Source organism: Typopeltis vanoorti, chromosome 16 (genome assembly GCF_054136105.1).
Source record: "Typopeltis vanoorti isolate ZY-2024b chromosome 16, IOZ_Tvanoo_1.0, whole genome shotgun sequence".
NCBI lineage: Eukaryota > Metazoa > Arthropoda > Arachnida > Uropygi > Thelyphonidae > Typopeltis > Typopeltis vanoorti.
Window position 1 is genome coordinate 27,881,569 of NC_143564.1, and position 15,891 is coordinate 27,897,459.

The following is a 15,891-nucleotide window of genomic DNA, read 5'->3' on the forward strand; positions in this document are numbered from 1 at the left end:
TATAATAATATGGCCCAAGATTGTTGGTTAGTGAAGCCTGGCTATCAGAATCAGATATGGTAACTGAGATCGAGTGGGTACACTATTTTTAGGAATGACAGAAGAGAGAGGAGAGAAGGGGTCCTAATGATATCACAAAACTTAAGTTAGGGTAGACATGCAAGTAAACAATGACAGTAATAATGTCCCATGTAGCGGTGCCTTTGAGGCTATCCAGTGTGAAGTAAAGACTGTTGTTGTGGTTATAGCCTTTCAGCTGTTTAGGGTAGCTATATATGCAACCATCTAGGGAAATGACTCTGAGCAAGGTGGTTTCCTGTTGTCTTCCTTGCTCTACATATCCTATGACTGTATACTATGTGTGTTCACAGGGCCGGTTTGCCTGCTTGCATGATGAAAACCCTGCTGTCCATGCCCAAGACTGGCTAACTTGGCTATGGCTGAGGAAGATCCTTTAAGCTCCTCATGCCATCAACGGGAATTGAACCTAGGACACTCCTTCCCCAGTCATATAGTTGCGAAGCGCATAGCCATTAGGCTAACCATGCAGACAAGTGGAGACACAACAAAATGAAATATATAGTAGGTGATGCAACAGACCTAGTGGCTCAGTTGTGGGGGACAAAGAAATGCATCACCAATTTAGCCTTATAGGTACTAAATGAGTGATCATTATGGGTGACTTTAATTATCCAAACATTGATCGGGTAGAACAGAAATCTCATGATGAGAATAAAGAGGAATTTGTTGATTTATTGCAAGACAATTTTCTCATGCATGTGAAAGAAGGAACTCGAAGTCAAAGACTGTTAGATTTGTTTGTAGTCAGAATGGGTCTCTTTTAATCTTAGTTGGTGACAGTAATCATGCTGTACTTTCTTAGGAAGTATCTAATTATACTAATTATATCTAATAATGTTCCCATTATAACAAGTTAGAGTGAGAATGAAATAACGAAATCAAAAGAAGTGAAATAATGAAATGAAACAAAAATAAATAAATAAAAAATAAACACAACAATAAAGGAAAGATTTCTTAATTTTTCTCACTTAATTTTTTATGCAAATGAACACTTAAATCATAACTATCTTGTCAGTGACTGTGCCATTTGTGTTTTATCTATCTTTCTTTTCCCTGGTTGTCATTATATACCAGAGTTAAGCTGCCTGAGTGGCTAATATCATGGACTCCAATCCAGGATATTATTATTATAATAAGTTAAAAGACTGAATGAGAGACAAAGAAAATTCAAAACTAATATCTTTATTTACAAATAATTAATATTAGTGTAAATTTATGGTATTGTCTTAAAAGTGTGTCTAAAATGGTTTGTTTTGCAAACACTATATACAAACTTGCATTATAAATAAACTTATCTCCTAAAGAGGTTTTTCACTAAAATAAAGAGCCAAAAGGCTTCAATTCGGCATGTAAAATTACATAAATCAAGTGGATATTAAATCCAACATAATTTCAGAGGCTAATACAGAAACTGTCAAAGTTTCGTATTTGAAAGTTGACCCAGAGAGCTTGTGGGAAATACACTAGCCGCCATACTACGAGTTGCCCTAGCTGAACCTAATAGCAAGCACACACACGCCGAAATGCCCATATATTGGTCCGTTATCAAAATGGACCAATAGTAGACGAATATACAGATGCTTCGTGTGCATGCTTGCTAGGTTCGGCTAGGGCAATTCATAGTATGGCAGCGAACGTATTTCCCACAAGCTCTCTGGTCAACTTTCAAATGTGAAACTTTTATAGTTTCTGTATTCAGCTCGGAAATTATGTTGGATTTAATATCCACTTAATTTATATAAGAAGATTTAATCCCTTAATTTATATAAGAAGTTTTCACATCAAAGATGCTTGTTTTCCACCATTGGAGATCCAGGATGTAATCAGTCTGGTGCCTTGACCTATCAATATTAGATGTCAAAGTATATGTCCATCATGGGTGTTTCTGGAAGCAATATTGGTAATAACTAATCTGTTAGCATGGCAAATTCCAACAGACTTTCACCATGGGTGTTACGTTCTCCCAGATCAAACATTTCACACTCAGGAGTTATTCTCATTCACTTTCCCATTTTTGCATTATAGTCCCCTCATATAAAAAGTACATCCCTTCTTGGCAGGCAGTCCAATACAGACTGTATTGAACTACCTGCCAAGAGAAAATCTCCTGTCTGTAGGTTTTCATAGAACTCTTCACTCTCTTCAGCAGGCCTATTTGTGTGGAGTGCATAAACTATGATGATTGACACATTGATAGATGAGCCTTAAGTATAATGCAAAATATCCTGTCATTAACAGGATTATAACCAAGACGAGCTCTTGCATGAACTTTCCTCACTCCTACAGTTACTCCATGATGTTTTGAGTCACCTCCTGAATAAATAAATAAATAGTTTATCATCTTGTCTTTTGAAATGACCTTCTCCACTGCAGGCATAGATGTTTGCAAATGTGTTTGTGTGAATTTCATCACCTGGAGTGAAACTACCACCCTGCCCAATGGAAGACTGAAGTGGAAATTCTTTGTTTGGTGTCTAGAGCAGGGGTTATAGATTATCTTACTCTTAGCTTACCTGGGGTATTAACATTAATATATGAGAGATTTATAACCTTGGGGGGGGGATTCACTTAATAAAATATAGGATTAAAGTCCTGGTTTGTAATTACATATTAATTAATTAAAACTCGATTCTCCACAATGGACATTATCCTAAGAACAAGAAATATGAAGATCTGATTATGCTGAAAAATGTTTCCTCAATTGTTCCTCAATTTGACATCATAAAACTAAAGCAGCAGAGACTTACATATTTAAATGTTGAGATATTAATAATGAAGTTACAAGAGGAATCCTCGTGTGTTTTTCTACAGAAGGCAAGTCATCCAACCTCATAAAGAGGTAGTAGGGTTATCCTTCCTGGAAACTTGGATTCACCATCCCACATACAGACATACTGACCAGAGAGCATTGCAATTAACAGGCAAAAATACTATTGGTGATGGTAGAAGACATAATGTATTGATGGTGGATAGTGGTGTGATGTATAGATAGATGATTTAAGTAGGTTAGGTGGTGGTGGGTTGTGTGGTGTAGCATATCCTCCTGCAATGAGTCCATTCCTTGGAATCCTTGAAAATGTCATGCAATACTACTTCTTCTTCTTCTTCTTCTTCTGCAGCTTCTCCCACTTAAGTGGGGTCACTGTTGATGATGAGTCTCCTCCACATCTTCCTGTCTTGGGCTGTCACGACATCCAAGTTCTTCATCCTCAAGTCCTCTTCTACCAGCTCCCTCCATCTCTTCTTTGGCTGCCCACGCTTCCGCCTTCCTTGCACATCCATCTGCATGACCCTTCTTCCCACATATTCGTCCTCCCTCCTCATCACATGACCAAACCATCGCAACCTTGCCTCCTGTATTTTCGCTCCTAAGTTCGTAACTTTCACTGTTCCCCTGACATAGTCATTTCTCAGACGATCCTTTCTGGTCACACCGCACATCCACCTAAGCATTCTCATCTCTGCTACTTCCATCCTGCTGATGTTATTTTTCCTCAGGGCAACAGTTTCTATAGCATATGTCATAGCTGGCCTCACTACTGTCCTATAGATTTTGCCTTTCAGATTGATCGGCACCCTCTTATCGCATAACACTCCAGCCATCTCCCTCCAGTTCCTCCAACCCGCTTGTATCCTGCATCCCACTTCCTTCTCAGCTCCCCCATCTTCTTCCACTGTTGAACCTAAGTATCTAAAGTCTCTCACCTTCCTGATGACATTTCCTTCCAGCTCCAGATCTGTCTCCTGTCTGCCGTCCACTGTGCAACACATATATTCTGTCTTACTTCTGCTCAGTCTCATACCTCTCTCTTCCAGTACTTTTCTCCATCTTTCCAGTTTAGTTCCCGCTTCTTCTCTTGAATCTGCACACAGCAAGATGTCATCTGCATACAACATTGTCCAAGGCGCATCTTCACATAATACTATTACTACTACGAATAATAATAATGATTTCTGATATGCAGAAATCTCTAGAGCTTTAATTCGGTATCTGGAGAGTTCATCGAAAAGGTAATTCATTGAAAGACAATTTGTCGAAAATGCAATTCATCGAAAAAACAGTTCACCAAAATTTACAATTTTCGAAAATGTTATGAGAAAATTGATCCATTTAGAACAAAAACTGAACCATGCAGAGTGAGATAGCAATGCTACTTTAATAGGGAAAAGTTATAGAACAATATGGTTTCTTATAGTCTTTCTTGTCCGATAACTGTTTCATATCTGTTCACAGGACTGATTTGCCTGTTTCCAGGAGGAAAAGCCCAGCCATCTCTGTATTATGCCTGCTAATTTACCTTTAGCTGAACAGGACTGATAAAAATTATATGCTTCATAAATGGGATTCCAACTACCCAGGTCTTTCTAACTAAACAGCTTTGTTTATACCGACAGAATTACGCAGGCTCTATTATTATTATTGTTGCTAGTAGTAATATGCGCCTTCAATACAGCAATTATTATGGGATGAATTTTACTCAGATTCGCTATTGGAAACTTTTACAAGAAAATGTCGAACCGTTCCAGTTTTTAGTTCAGGTATATTCGGGGTGGCAACAAAATAACGAGTCCAAATTATGTGCTGTATTACAAAATCTCTCTGACTTAGCAGAATTAGTAGAAGTTGCCAGTACAAGAAGCTGTCTACATGGTTCAGTTTTGTTCTAAATGGATTACTTTTATCATAACATTATCGAAAATTTAAAATTTTCGGTGAATTGTTTTTTCAATGAATTGCATTTTCGATGAATTGTTCATTCGATGAATTTTCACGTATATAGAACTGGATATAGAATTTCCCTTTAATTCTATATCCAGCTGTGCATTTCTTCAATAAATAGTATAGACAAGAATTTAGATAATATTGAATGCGGAAAACAATTAATCAAACTGATAAATTGAACACCTGTTAGAGAATATATCAGCATGCATTGTCCCAAAATACACTAGAGACTTCCACATACTGAAATGCTGGGATATTAGAAAAAGGGTTATGTGAAGTCTCTAGAGCTACAGTTTCAAAATCAGTTATTAATTTCTCCAATAAACAGTACAGTCAAGATTTGAGATGATAATAAAAGTTGAAGAAATCAATTAGATAAACTGAACTGATAAATTAAACAAATGTTAGAGAATATATAATTTTTTAATAGAATTACTTTTTACTCACAGAGTAGATTCAATCGTTTCTGCTGCCAACTGTTCAATTCTTGTAATATTATCTTTTAACTCCTGAAGAATTCTCTGTCTACTGTTTACCTAATACAACAGCAAATGATTATTTAACTTAATAATATGAAATATATATTATGAATCACTGCATATACTTTGTAAGTAGAACTATGTTATAAGTGGAACTACAAGGCAGTGGTATGTACCTGAAAGTGTGGTGAGTGTGCTGAAATTGTGAATAGGTTTAAGGCATGGTTTGAAAATTTTTTGGCTTGAGAGTATGGATCCCCCACCTCCACAATGAGTTCTTTGACTCCATGGAGATCAGATATTAATAATAATAGTAATACTATGCATGTGGCTTGTACACCTACAAATTTATCAAAAATATGCCAGGAAAAGAAAGAGAACATAAATGTGTATCTGAAATAGGAACAACAGAAACAGCAGAAAACATGATCATTAGTCATTCTGATTTTTGCAAGAGACAAGTGTAGTTATGTTGGAAATGAGTGAGTTTATTGAGAGTGCAGATACAATCAAGAATCAGAGAGAAATACTAGTAGCCTGACTGTGAAGCAAATGCAGAACAATATAGAATGATAAATTAAAGATGCCAAGAAATTATATTCTTGGATAAAGGATTAAACCAAGAATATAATTTCTGGACATCTTTAATTTATAGTATAACCAACTGGAAAAACTTTCAACAAGATAGTACAATTTAATCATAGATCACATGATAGAGGATAAAAATGTGGCAGCTTCATTGGATGGATTGGATGCATGCAGAGAAAAATAAAGGTTGTAAGGAAGGAAGTGGAATGCTATGAAGACTGATCAGAAGGAAGATGAATAAAAATTAGGGGGCTTGTTTTGAATGCAAGAATAAGTCAAAGTGAAAGAAATTCAAAAGAATGAGAAAGAATAGAAAAGCAATGAAAATGGGTGAGCTAGGCAAATAGTTAAGAAGAGGAGAATGACAGATGCCAGTGTGAGAGAAAGTGAGGCTATAAGAAATAGAATGTATGGAAATCTGATGAAGAGGAAGAGTAGAGAATAGAATTTTTGAGGAGTGACTGCTTATAGCAATGGGAGAGTGGGCCTGTGAAGATTAAGAGAGGTTACACTGCAGGTAAGATGACTGGTACAAATAACATGAGAGAAAGAAAGTGTGAATCAGATAGTGAAAGACATGACAGGTGTTAGAAAATGTGAAACAGAAGGGGAGGGGGGAAGAATAGTGAGTGCACTGCTTCCATTATAATGAATGACAAGATAGCAAGAAAGTAAAAAGAGGTTTAGAGTAGATGGATGTTTGCATTGCATATGATAACCGAAAAGAGCATTGCGATCAAAAGATGAGCTAAGTTTGAATAGGAAAGAATGTAGGTGAATAGGAAAGTTTGAATAGGAAAGAGAGGGTGCTGCTTCCTGAGTAAGTAAGTGCCGAGGAAGGAAGGGGTTATATATAATGTGAGATTGTATGGTATATCAGAATACAGAGTGGAAACTAGGGAGAGCAATAATGGATATAAGGCTAGTAGGTATGCTGGTAATGTTCTGTATTTAAAAATAAAAATGTCAGGAGTATCAGGAACAAGTTTATGATCTCAGAAGATTCAGTCTGTACAAAGATTATCAGTATCAATAAAGCATAGGCGATAGACAATGGCATTCTAAGAGGAACAAAAGTTTTTCATACTGTTGTTTAGAGAAGAAAATGCAATTAGTGATAATGATTAACTAAATTTATTTACCTATTAAATTATTAGACCAATATCCATGTGTCATGGCTTAAGTGCTGGGAGAAACTCATGTTAGAAGTTTAATGGAGTGAAACTGCACCGAGAAAGATTTAAAAATAATATTTTATTCTCCCCATATTTTGTCTCAATTGCAGAGATGTCAGGGAGTACAATATGAGAATTGTAACGCACGCATGCACACACACACACACACACACACACACACACAAACACACACACACACACAAAACTAAATGAAACACATGGACAAAAGACTAGAGTCCTAACTAGGTGAGGTGTCCTCTGTGGACACCTATTGGTGGCCTAGGATGTAAACTAGAATCTCAAAATATTAGTGTTTCCCATATTTTGGGAAGTTTTAAGCAACTATATTTATTTAAATTAGGCTGATTTTTAAGAGCAATAGCAGATTCTAAAAACAGTCTTTTCTAAATTTATAGTGATAGAACATGGTGGTCTTTTTCCAATTGATGCTGTGAGCCATATCTAAAGCATGGTCTGCAAGGTCCGACTGAACCATAGTCATGACTGTAGATGCATTGCTTATGTTTTTTCTGACTGTCCACAGTAGGCCAACTTGCAAGTACAAGAAACTCTGTATACACTTGGAACTGAAAGAGGAGGAAGTTTGTCTTTAGTGAAGCAGATAAGGATAGTTAGTTTCAAGTGCAGCTTGAAAGTTGTGCAAGGATTGTATTTATTTACAAATCTGGCTATTTTTCTGATAGAATTATTAAAATCTTTCTGAAAGAAGGTTAAGGATTGGGGGAAGGATTGATTATTTGGTATATTGTGGAAACTGTAGCCATTAGATAAAAAAGTGGTGTATATGATTGAGTTCTGCTGCAAGAGAGGCCTCACTGGAACAAGTGTCATAGTATCTCTCTCTCTCTCTTGGTTAGTGTTTTAATGATACCATATTGTTGAGGCAGGAGGGGGGGTGATGGGAAGGTTTGTGAATGTACTTGCTTGAGTGAATGGGTTTGCTGTATATTGTAAAGTACAAGTTACCATTAGGTAGGTGGTTGACTAAGGTATCTAGAAAGGCTAGACTACTATTAGTTTCTTTACCATTGTAAATTGGATTCTAGGGTGGAGACTATTGAGGCAACCAAGGAAAGAATCTAATATGTTCTGGGCCATGAAATCAAACAGAAAACACATCACCTACATATCTTAACCAGATAGAAGGATTGAGAGGGGCTGAGTCAAGAACTTGTTTTTCAAAATCTTCCATGAAAAATTGTCAAGGGGAGGTGAGAGGAGAGATTCCATAGAGGTACCCTCTATCTGTTAATAATTTTTTTTCTTCCAAAAGAAACAGCAGAGAAAAAGAAACTCTAACCTTTCCCACATGTTTCGCTTAGTTAGTTTGTTTGTTTGTTTGTGTGTGTGTGTGTGTGTGTGTGTGTGTGTGTGTGTGTGTGTGTGTGTGTGTGTGTGCACGTGTGCATGTGTGAGCGTGCATGCATGCGTGCGTGTGTGTGTGTGTGTTATTACAAATCTCATACTGTACTCCCTGACCATATCTCTGCAACTAAGACAAAATATTGGAAGAATTCAATATCATTTAAAATCCTTTCCCAATGCTGTTTCACTCCATTAAACATGAGTATTTGGCCAATATTTTGCCTTAATTGCAAAGGCATCTTCATAGGCATAAAAAAATACACTAAGTACATGCAGAACACTAACAGGAAGGCAAACATAGACTGACTGTAACAATGTGGAGTCCTACAGTCTTAAGTGGTGTACTCTATATGTGCAGTGATGGAATCTTGCTGATGATCTTAAGATAATGGTCTTCCAGATTTTTGGTATTATGAGGCAGCTGAATTTGTTTGGATTTGGAGAATGCTGATGTGCTTTGGCAGAATTCTAGAAATAGTCTCTCAGATTTATATCCACTTCTATATAAAAGAGAGAGGTTTCTTCCATTGGATTTAGTGATCTGTATATATGGGATGTGATGTGCCACCTTAGAATAGCTGTCATGTAGATAATGGACATAGCTTCAGTGTTCTTCCGGATGGATATTAGGCTGTTCTTACAGTTTGTCAAAGTTTGCTGCTTTAGTTAGTGAGTAGCCCTTGCTGCCGAAAATTAACATTCTTTGTACAAAGAGGAAGAACAGCTAATATCCATCAGGAAGAATACAGAAACAATGTCCATTATCTACACACTATTCCAGAATGCCAGACCATTCCATGGATACAGATGACCAGATCCAACAGAAGAAAACCTACCTTTTATAAAAGAAGATATAAATTGGAGAGAGTACTTCTATAATTCTGTCACAGCACTACAACATTCTCCAAATCTACAGCAAGCACATTTGGCTGCCTCCCAGTATCAAAAAGTGAATGCTGAAAGACCACCATTTTGAGATCTTCAAAAATATTCATACTAAATAATAACTACAAATTTATTATTTACATAGCATTTTACTTAACATAGAAATTTGCTATAGTGTCAAAGGCATTTTCACAATAGCTTTCAAATTAAACAAGTAGATAAAAGTGGAAGACTCACTAATGAAAACAATGAGTTACACATTCATAACACAGAGTGACATGGCCTAAAAAACATTATGATCCTAATTCTATAAATTAAACAAAAGAAAAAATATTAATTAATTAATTTAAAAACATATATTGACCTACAGAATGTGTGGAGAAAGACTATTTCCCATAATAGGAATAAGTTCAGATTCAAATGGTTAACACAGTTTTACAACTCCTTGTACATATACCAAATTCCATATCCATGTGTTCACTGGGCATAAACAGATGCTGCATGGTCATTCTGATGCTTGGTGATGTGCCACACAGGCCTCGCCATGTAGTCCTGTTGTATGCTTTTCTGGAGGCTTCAACTCTCTGAAAATCAGTCACTCCACACACACACACATTTCATTGACAGTCAACCCCTTCCTCTTTTTCCAGGAACTTGACCTTTGACCTTCTATTACTGTTCTGAAAAGAGTTCCTTCCATCCTTTCAATGTGTCCAAAATATTTTAATTTTATTCTGTTCAATATCCTTAAGGCACCTTAAAGTTCTACTGATCTTTTCTAACACCCATTCATTTGTACACCTTTCAGTATATGATATCCTCAACAGCCTTCTTTAACACCACATCTCAAAAGCAACTATTCTTTTCTTATCTGACTGCTTCTTTAGGTTCCAAGTCTCACATCCATAAGTTGCTGTTGAAAAAACAACTGCATCCAAAATCCTCAACTTTGTTCCCATGGAGATAGATCCATCCTTCCAGATTTTAGTCAAATCTCTGACTGTTGTTTTAGCCATTCCTAATCTTCTTTTGATGTCTTCTAAACAGCAATTCTTCACATTAATAATGGATCCCAGGTATTCAAACTTGCTGACTTCCTCAATTCTTTCTCCATTAAGGTACACCTGTTTCTCAAGAGCTTCCCTGTTTGTATTTCCTTTGAGAACCATATCTTTGTCTTGCTAAGATTGAGTTGAAGTACTCTGTTATTACTGATCTTGTTAACTTTATCAAGAATTTGTTCTAGTTCTTCCTTGTCATTACAGAGGAGTACAGTATCATCAGCATACCTCAGATTACTGATCAATCTATCTCCTATCCTAATTCTTGTCTTGAGCTTATCCAAGGCATTAATACCATGTTGGACCTCCTTTTGTGATTGCCAATACTGATCTTCAATTCCCTGCACATAGTTTGGTGAATTCTATTAATCTTTTTTTTTTAATTATTATTTTGTGACACCTCCATGAAGTCCAAAGAGTCATCAAGGGAGGGCACCTACTTTACAACTCTCCGTGTCCACCACTTAATCAATCAATACACCAAACTGCCACTCCCATCATCATCTACACTAATGCCCACCACCACCACTAGTATTTTTTGTCTGTAAATTGCATGTTATGAAGGCTGATTCATGATGAAATCTGGAAGTTCTGTAAGGGAACCATGCCAAACTGAAAGGATATCATCTACATACAAAAAATACACTCAAATACAACACAATACTAAATAAAACATGTGGGATATTCTAAAGTTCTATCTAGGTGGTGCAACTTCTATGGGCATTTCTGGGTGGCCTAGGATGTAAAGTAGGATCTCTGATAATTAATGTTTTCCAAATTTTGGGAAGTTTTATTTACAGTTGCATAAATATGGTTGCATAAAATACATTTGCATAAAAACTTCCTAAAATTTGGGAAACATTAATTATCAGAGATCCCACTTTACATCCTAAGTCACCTACAAACACCCACGAGGATGCACCACCTAGATAGGACTTTAGATTCACCCATATGTTTCACTTAGTATCGTGTTGTATTTGAATGTGTGTTACAAGAATTATTTGTAATCACTGAAGGTGTCTCAATGACTGAGATGAAATACTGGAAGCACTAAAATTACAAATTTGTTTTTAATCCTTTCCTAGTGCTATAAATATTTCATTAAACCTCCAACATGACAAAGATGAAGCACCAATGTCTTTTTTCTGAAGTGAGGACTTTTCTTAAAAAATGAAGAGGATTTTCCTGTGAACACTAAATGTAATTTAGAAAGGTGCCTTTGCAATTTTGTAGCAAGGAAACAGGTTATTTGCTTTGTGGACTTTAGAAAGTTCCCACAGTCAAAGATGTCTATAAAAAGTTTTAAGTTTCTTTTTTGGTTTACTCATCCCAGCAAGAGACATTATCAATGGCTAAGTTTAATTTTTTAATTTGGCTAGTGATAGAATGATTAGAAAGAAGACAATATGCAAAGTATTCATATAGCATTAATGTTGGTTTATGTAAAAATCTTTCTGGCTTTGAACTTCCAATGCTTTCCCTTTATCAGCCTAAGTAATAAAAAAAAAAACTACTGTTACTTCTGTGTGTGTGTGTGTGAGAGAGAGAGAGAGAAGGACAGTGTAAAAGATCAGCGAAAAAATAGTAAAAAAGTTTTGAAAAAGTGAATCAGTGATCTGATGAACTTAGCAATTGATGGTAAGAAAGAAGAAAGTGATACAAATGTAGCGGAAGTTGAAAAACAGAGTGTAATTAAAGGTAGCGTGGCAAGAGGCATTGATGGTGAAACAAGTGTGTACAACAGAAAGATTTGAAAGCTGAGTTGGTTATGATGAGGGAAGAGATGAAACAGATGCTGAGGAAATTACGAGAATTCGAGATATGTATGGAAGAGTGAAAATGATGAAAATGAATGATATCGGTATGAAAGACTCATGAGTTACGTTGTATGGGGATTCAATTATTATTATTATTATTATTGCAGGCGACTCCAGGGGAGTCCTTAGACTCATCGAGGGAGGTCCTAAACATCATGTCCACACAACTATACGACATTCTCACAGTATCTATCATACTTAGACTTGAACACACTCACTGTCATAGCACCCACAACAGACTCTGGCAGCTTATTCCACTCATTTACCACTCTAAAAGTAAAGAACCCAGCTCTAACACACTTGCTAACCACACTCTTTCCCAACTTCCATAGTGTCCCCTAGTTCTCTCACCACCAGTCCTGATCTCAAAAATATACTCTGAATTAATCCTATAGAAACCCTTTAGCAATTTGTATGTCTCAATCATATCTCCCCTCTGCCTATCAACTAATTTCTGCAACCCACAAATCTTCAACCTGTTCTCATAAGATTCATTCCATAGACCTGCTATCATCTTGGTCACTCGTCTCTGGATCCTCTCCACCTCCTCCCCATCAAGAAGAAACCTAGGTGATCAAATCTGGGCACAGTAGTCGAGACGAGGTCTTATCAAGGCTCGGTACAGAGGTACAATAACTTGCTTGATTCTGCTCATCAAAGTATTTTTCAACAACCAAGTGAGTCGATGAGCTGATTTAGCCACTTTTGCAATGTGCCCCCTAAACTTCATCTCCCTATCCACCAACACTCCCAAGTCCCTGGCCTCATCAATCTCATGGAGTACAGTTCCACCAATGTGGTATACTGCTGCTAATCTTTTCATCCCAAAATGCATAACCTTACATTTTGTCACATTAAATTGACATCCATTCTCCTTAGTCCAGAACTCCAATCTATCCAAGTCGTCGTTCAAGATTTTGACATCTTCTGCATTCACTATTGCCCTACCCAACTTTGCATCATCAGCGAACAAATGAACTGTTCCTCTTAGATCATTCCCTATATCATTAATGAACAAATTAAACAGCAGTGGTCCAAGAACAGAACCCTGCAGCACACAACTAGTCACAGGCCATCGTTTGGACTCTACTCCTGAATAAACTACTCTCTGATATCTCTCCATCAATCACCCACCTATCCATCTCACCAACCCTATATCCATTCCCATATGTTGTAGTTTAATTAGAATTCCATGTGGTATCCTGTCAAATGCCTTTGCCAGGTCCAACAGTATCCCTATAAACCCATTACCCTTATCCAATTCAGCCATCACTGTTTTATAAACCTTGAGCAAGTTACTGAGGCATGCTCTACCCTTCACAAAGCCATGCTGTCCCCCGTACAATATCTTCTTTTCATCAATCTATTCCTGTATTTTTCCCTTGACTACTTTCTCCAAGAACTTGACAATGACTCCTGATATGCTGATCGGTCAGTAATTTGCAACAGTAGTCTTGGATCCTACTTTATGCAGTGGAACTATTTTCCTCTCTTTCCACACCTTCGGGACTAAACCAGATCCGAGGCTAAGATTAAACAACATGGTAAAGGGCACTGATAATTCTTTAGCCACGTCACGTAGCCACCTACGACCCGTGCCGGTATACCATCCAATCCCACAGATGTATTTATTCACATTAAGGTTCTGTAATAGACTATTCACCTCCACTTCATTCATGACAATTCACATATATATAAATTAATGGTTCCTTCATTTTTTCAATGTCACCACCTGGATGATATACTCTTGCAAAGTGCTCACTCAGTAATTCCACTATATCGACTGATTCAGTGACCTCCTTACCATTGTCATTCCTTAAAATCATTTTGCCGTGTACAGTTTTTTTTTTTTTTTTTGCTTGCAGCATATTGAAAGAACTGTTTGGGATTTTCTTTAGCTTGCGTAGCTACTTTCCTTTCATAATCCGCTTTTGCTTTTTTTACCACACTCCCTTCTGGCCTGCACTTTATACCGTTCGTGTGCCTGCAGGTCACCTCTTTCTTTAAATTCCCTCCACAGTTGTTTCTTTTTTTGCAGCTCAAGCTTAATGGTGTTATTGATCCATTTAATCCCTACTTGTTTTACTATTCGGACCCTAGGTATACAATCAGCCATAACCTCCTGTAAATGCTCCTTGACCACTTCCCATGCTCTATCAACATCCAGCCATTGCAGTTGTACATGCCATGGCACTGATCCAAGCAATCTCCTAAGCTTGTCATACTTGCCAGCATGGTAATTCCACATATACCCTGTCTTAATCGAAAATTCCACACCTTTAGCAACCTCCCAGGTCAAGACCTTATGATCACTCTCACCAATAGGTGGCAACATGGTCATATTCATTACATCAAATTCTCAGATGCAATTACCAGGTCAAGCACTCTCTGACCCCTAGTATTTTCCATTACATGCTGTCGCAGATAGTTATCCCTTAATAACTGCATAAAATCCAATTCCTTCCTCCCATGTGTCCTCTCCTCCTTCCAATCAATGTCACCATAGTTGAAATCCCCCATAATAATTACCCTCCTTCCACTCATTTCATCAATTTGTTTATTATTCTATCTCCACCATCTATTCCATCACCTGGTCTATAGCAACACCCAACTGTGTATTTTGTTCTGCCAGTCTCAATCTCACTCCAAATACCCTCAAATGAGCTCTTTTCACTATCCTACGATACAATTTCAATTCTCCTTGGCTGTAGTTCATCAGCTATCATCAATAACACTCGTCCCCCCATTTTATTCTCTCTGTCCCTCCTAAACACACTATAACCTACACATTCTATCCCACTAACTATATCATCTTCTGTCAGCCATGTTTCACTAATGCCAATAACCTATGGCCAGGAAGAGCCAATCAAGGCCAAAAATTCTTCCTTCTTGTTCTTAATACTCCTGGCATTAGTATACATGAAATGCAGAGGTCCCTTTGTCCCACCCCTATCTTGATGCATTATTCTAACTATCCCATTCCGATTTCTTGTCCTTAGTACTGGCTTGGGTACATTATATACATTCTTACACTCAACTGTCTCTTGATGCCTGCATTTCCACTTCCCTCCTTCCTTGGTAGTTCTAGTTTCCCTGGTTCTGCACATCCATTTTCACTTCATTCAGCAACACTTTTTCCAGTCTCCGCACACCAAATCCATTAAAATGCAGGCCATCCATCTTGTATAAATCCTTTTGCCAATCAAATTCATTCCACATGTCCACGAATTCCACACCACACTGTCTGCATAATCTGCGCATAAAGTCATTTGCGTTTATGGCCCTCCTCCTAAACTCCTCTCTGTCATACCACAGCAACAGACTCACCATCCTAACTCTGTCACTCTTTTCTTTCGCTACCTTTAACAATACTTTCAAGTCCTCTCTCAAATTATTAGAAGTGTGTTAAACGAAAAGATACACAAGGTTTGTTTTCCTGAAGGTAAAATGAATACAGTGACTGAGGTGTTGGATATCAGGAGAAAGCAACCAAAAAAGTTGGTAGTGGTAATAGAGATAAATGACTTGACTGAGAATAAGGAACAAGTCAGATTGGATATCAAAAGGTTTTGAGAAGAATAAAAGATAATATTGTGATACAAAAGGTAGTCAGTGTGTTGTCCAAGTATGAAGTGATGAAATGAAATGAAGAACGAAGACTGTGAATGATATGTTACAAGGTAGGTTCCAAAAGTT

General features: G+C 37.2%; 1 protein-coding gene across 3 annotated transcripts in view; it reads right to left on the minus strand.

Annotated features, from left to right (window-relative positions):
- LOC150097906 (dynein regulatory complex subunit 10-like) overlaps positions 1–15,891 on the minus strand; it is a 179,495-nt gene that overhangs the window by 113,557 nt on the left and 50,047 nt on the right. For all 3 annotated transcript variants that reach the window (XM_090406507.1, XM_090406505.1, XM_090406506.1), the window contains exon 4: positions 5,252–5,340. In XM_090406507.1, the coding sequence (XP_090262633.1) occupies positions 5,252–5,340 (89 nt within the window). The remainder of the gene's footprint in view (positions 1–5,251; positions 5,341–15,891) is intronic.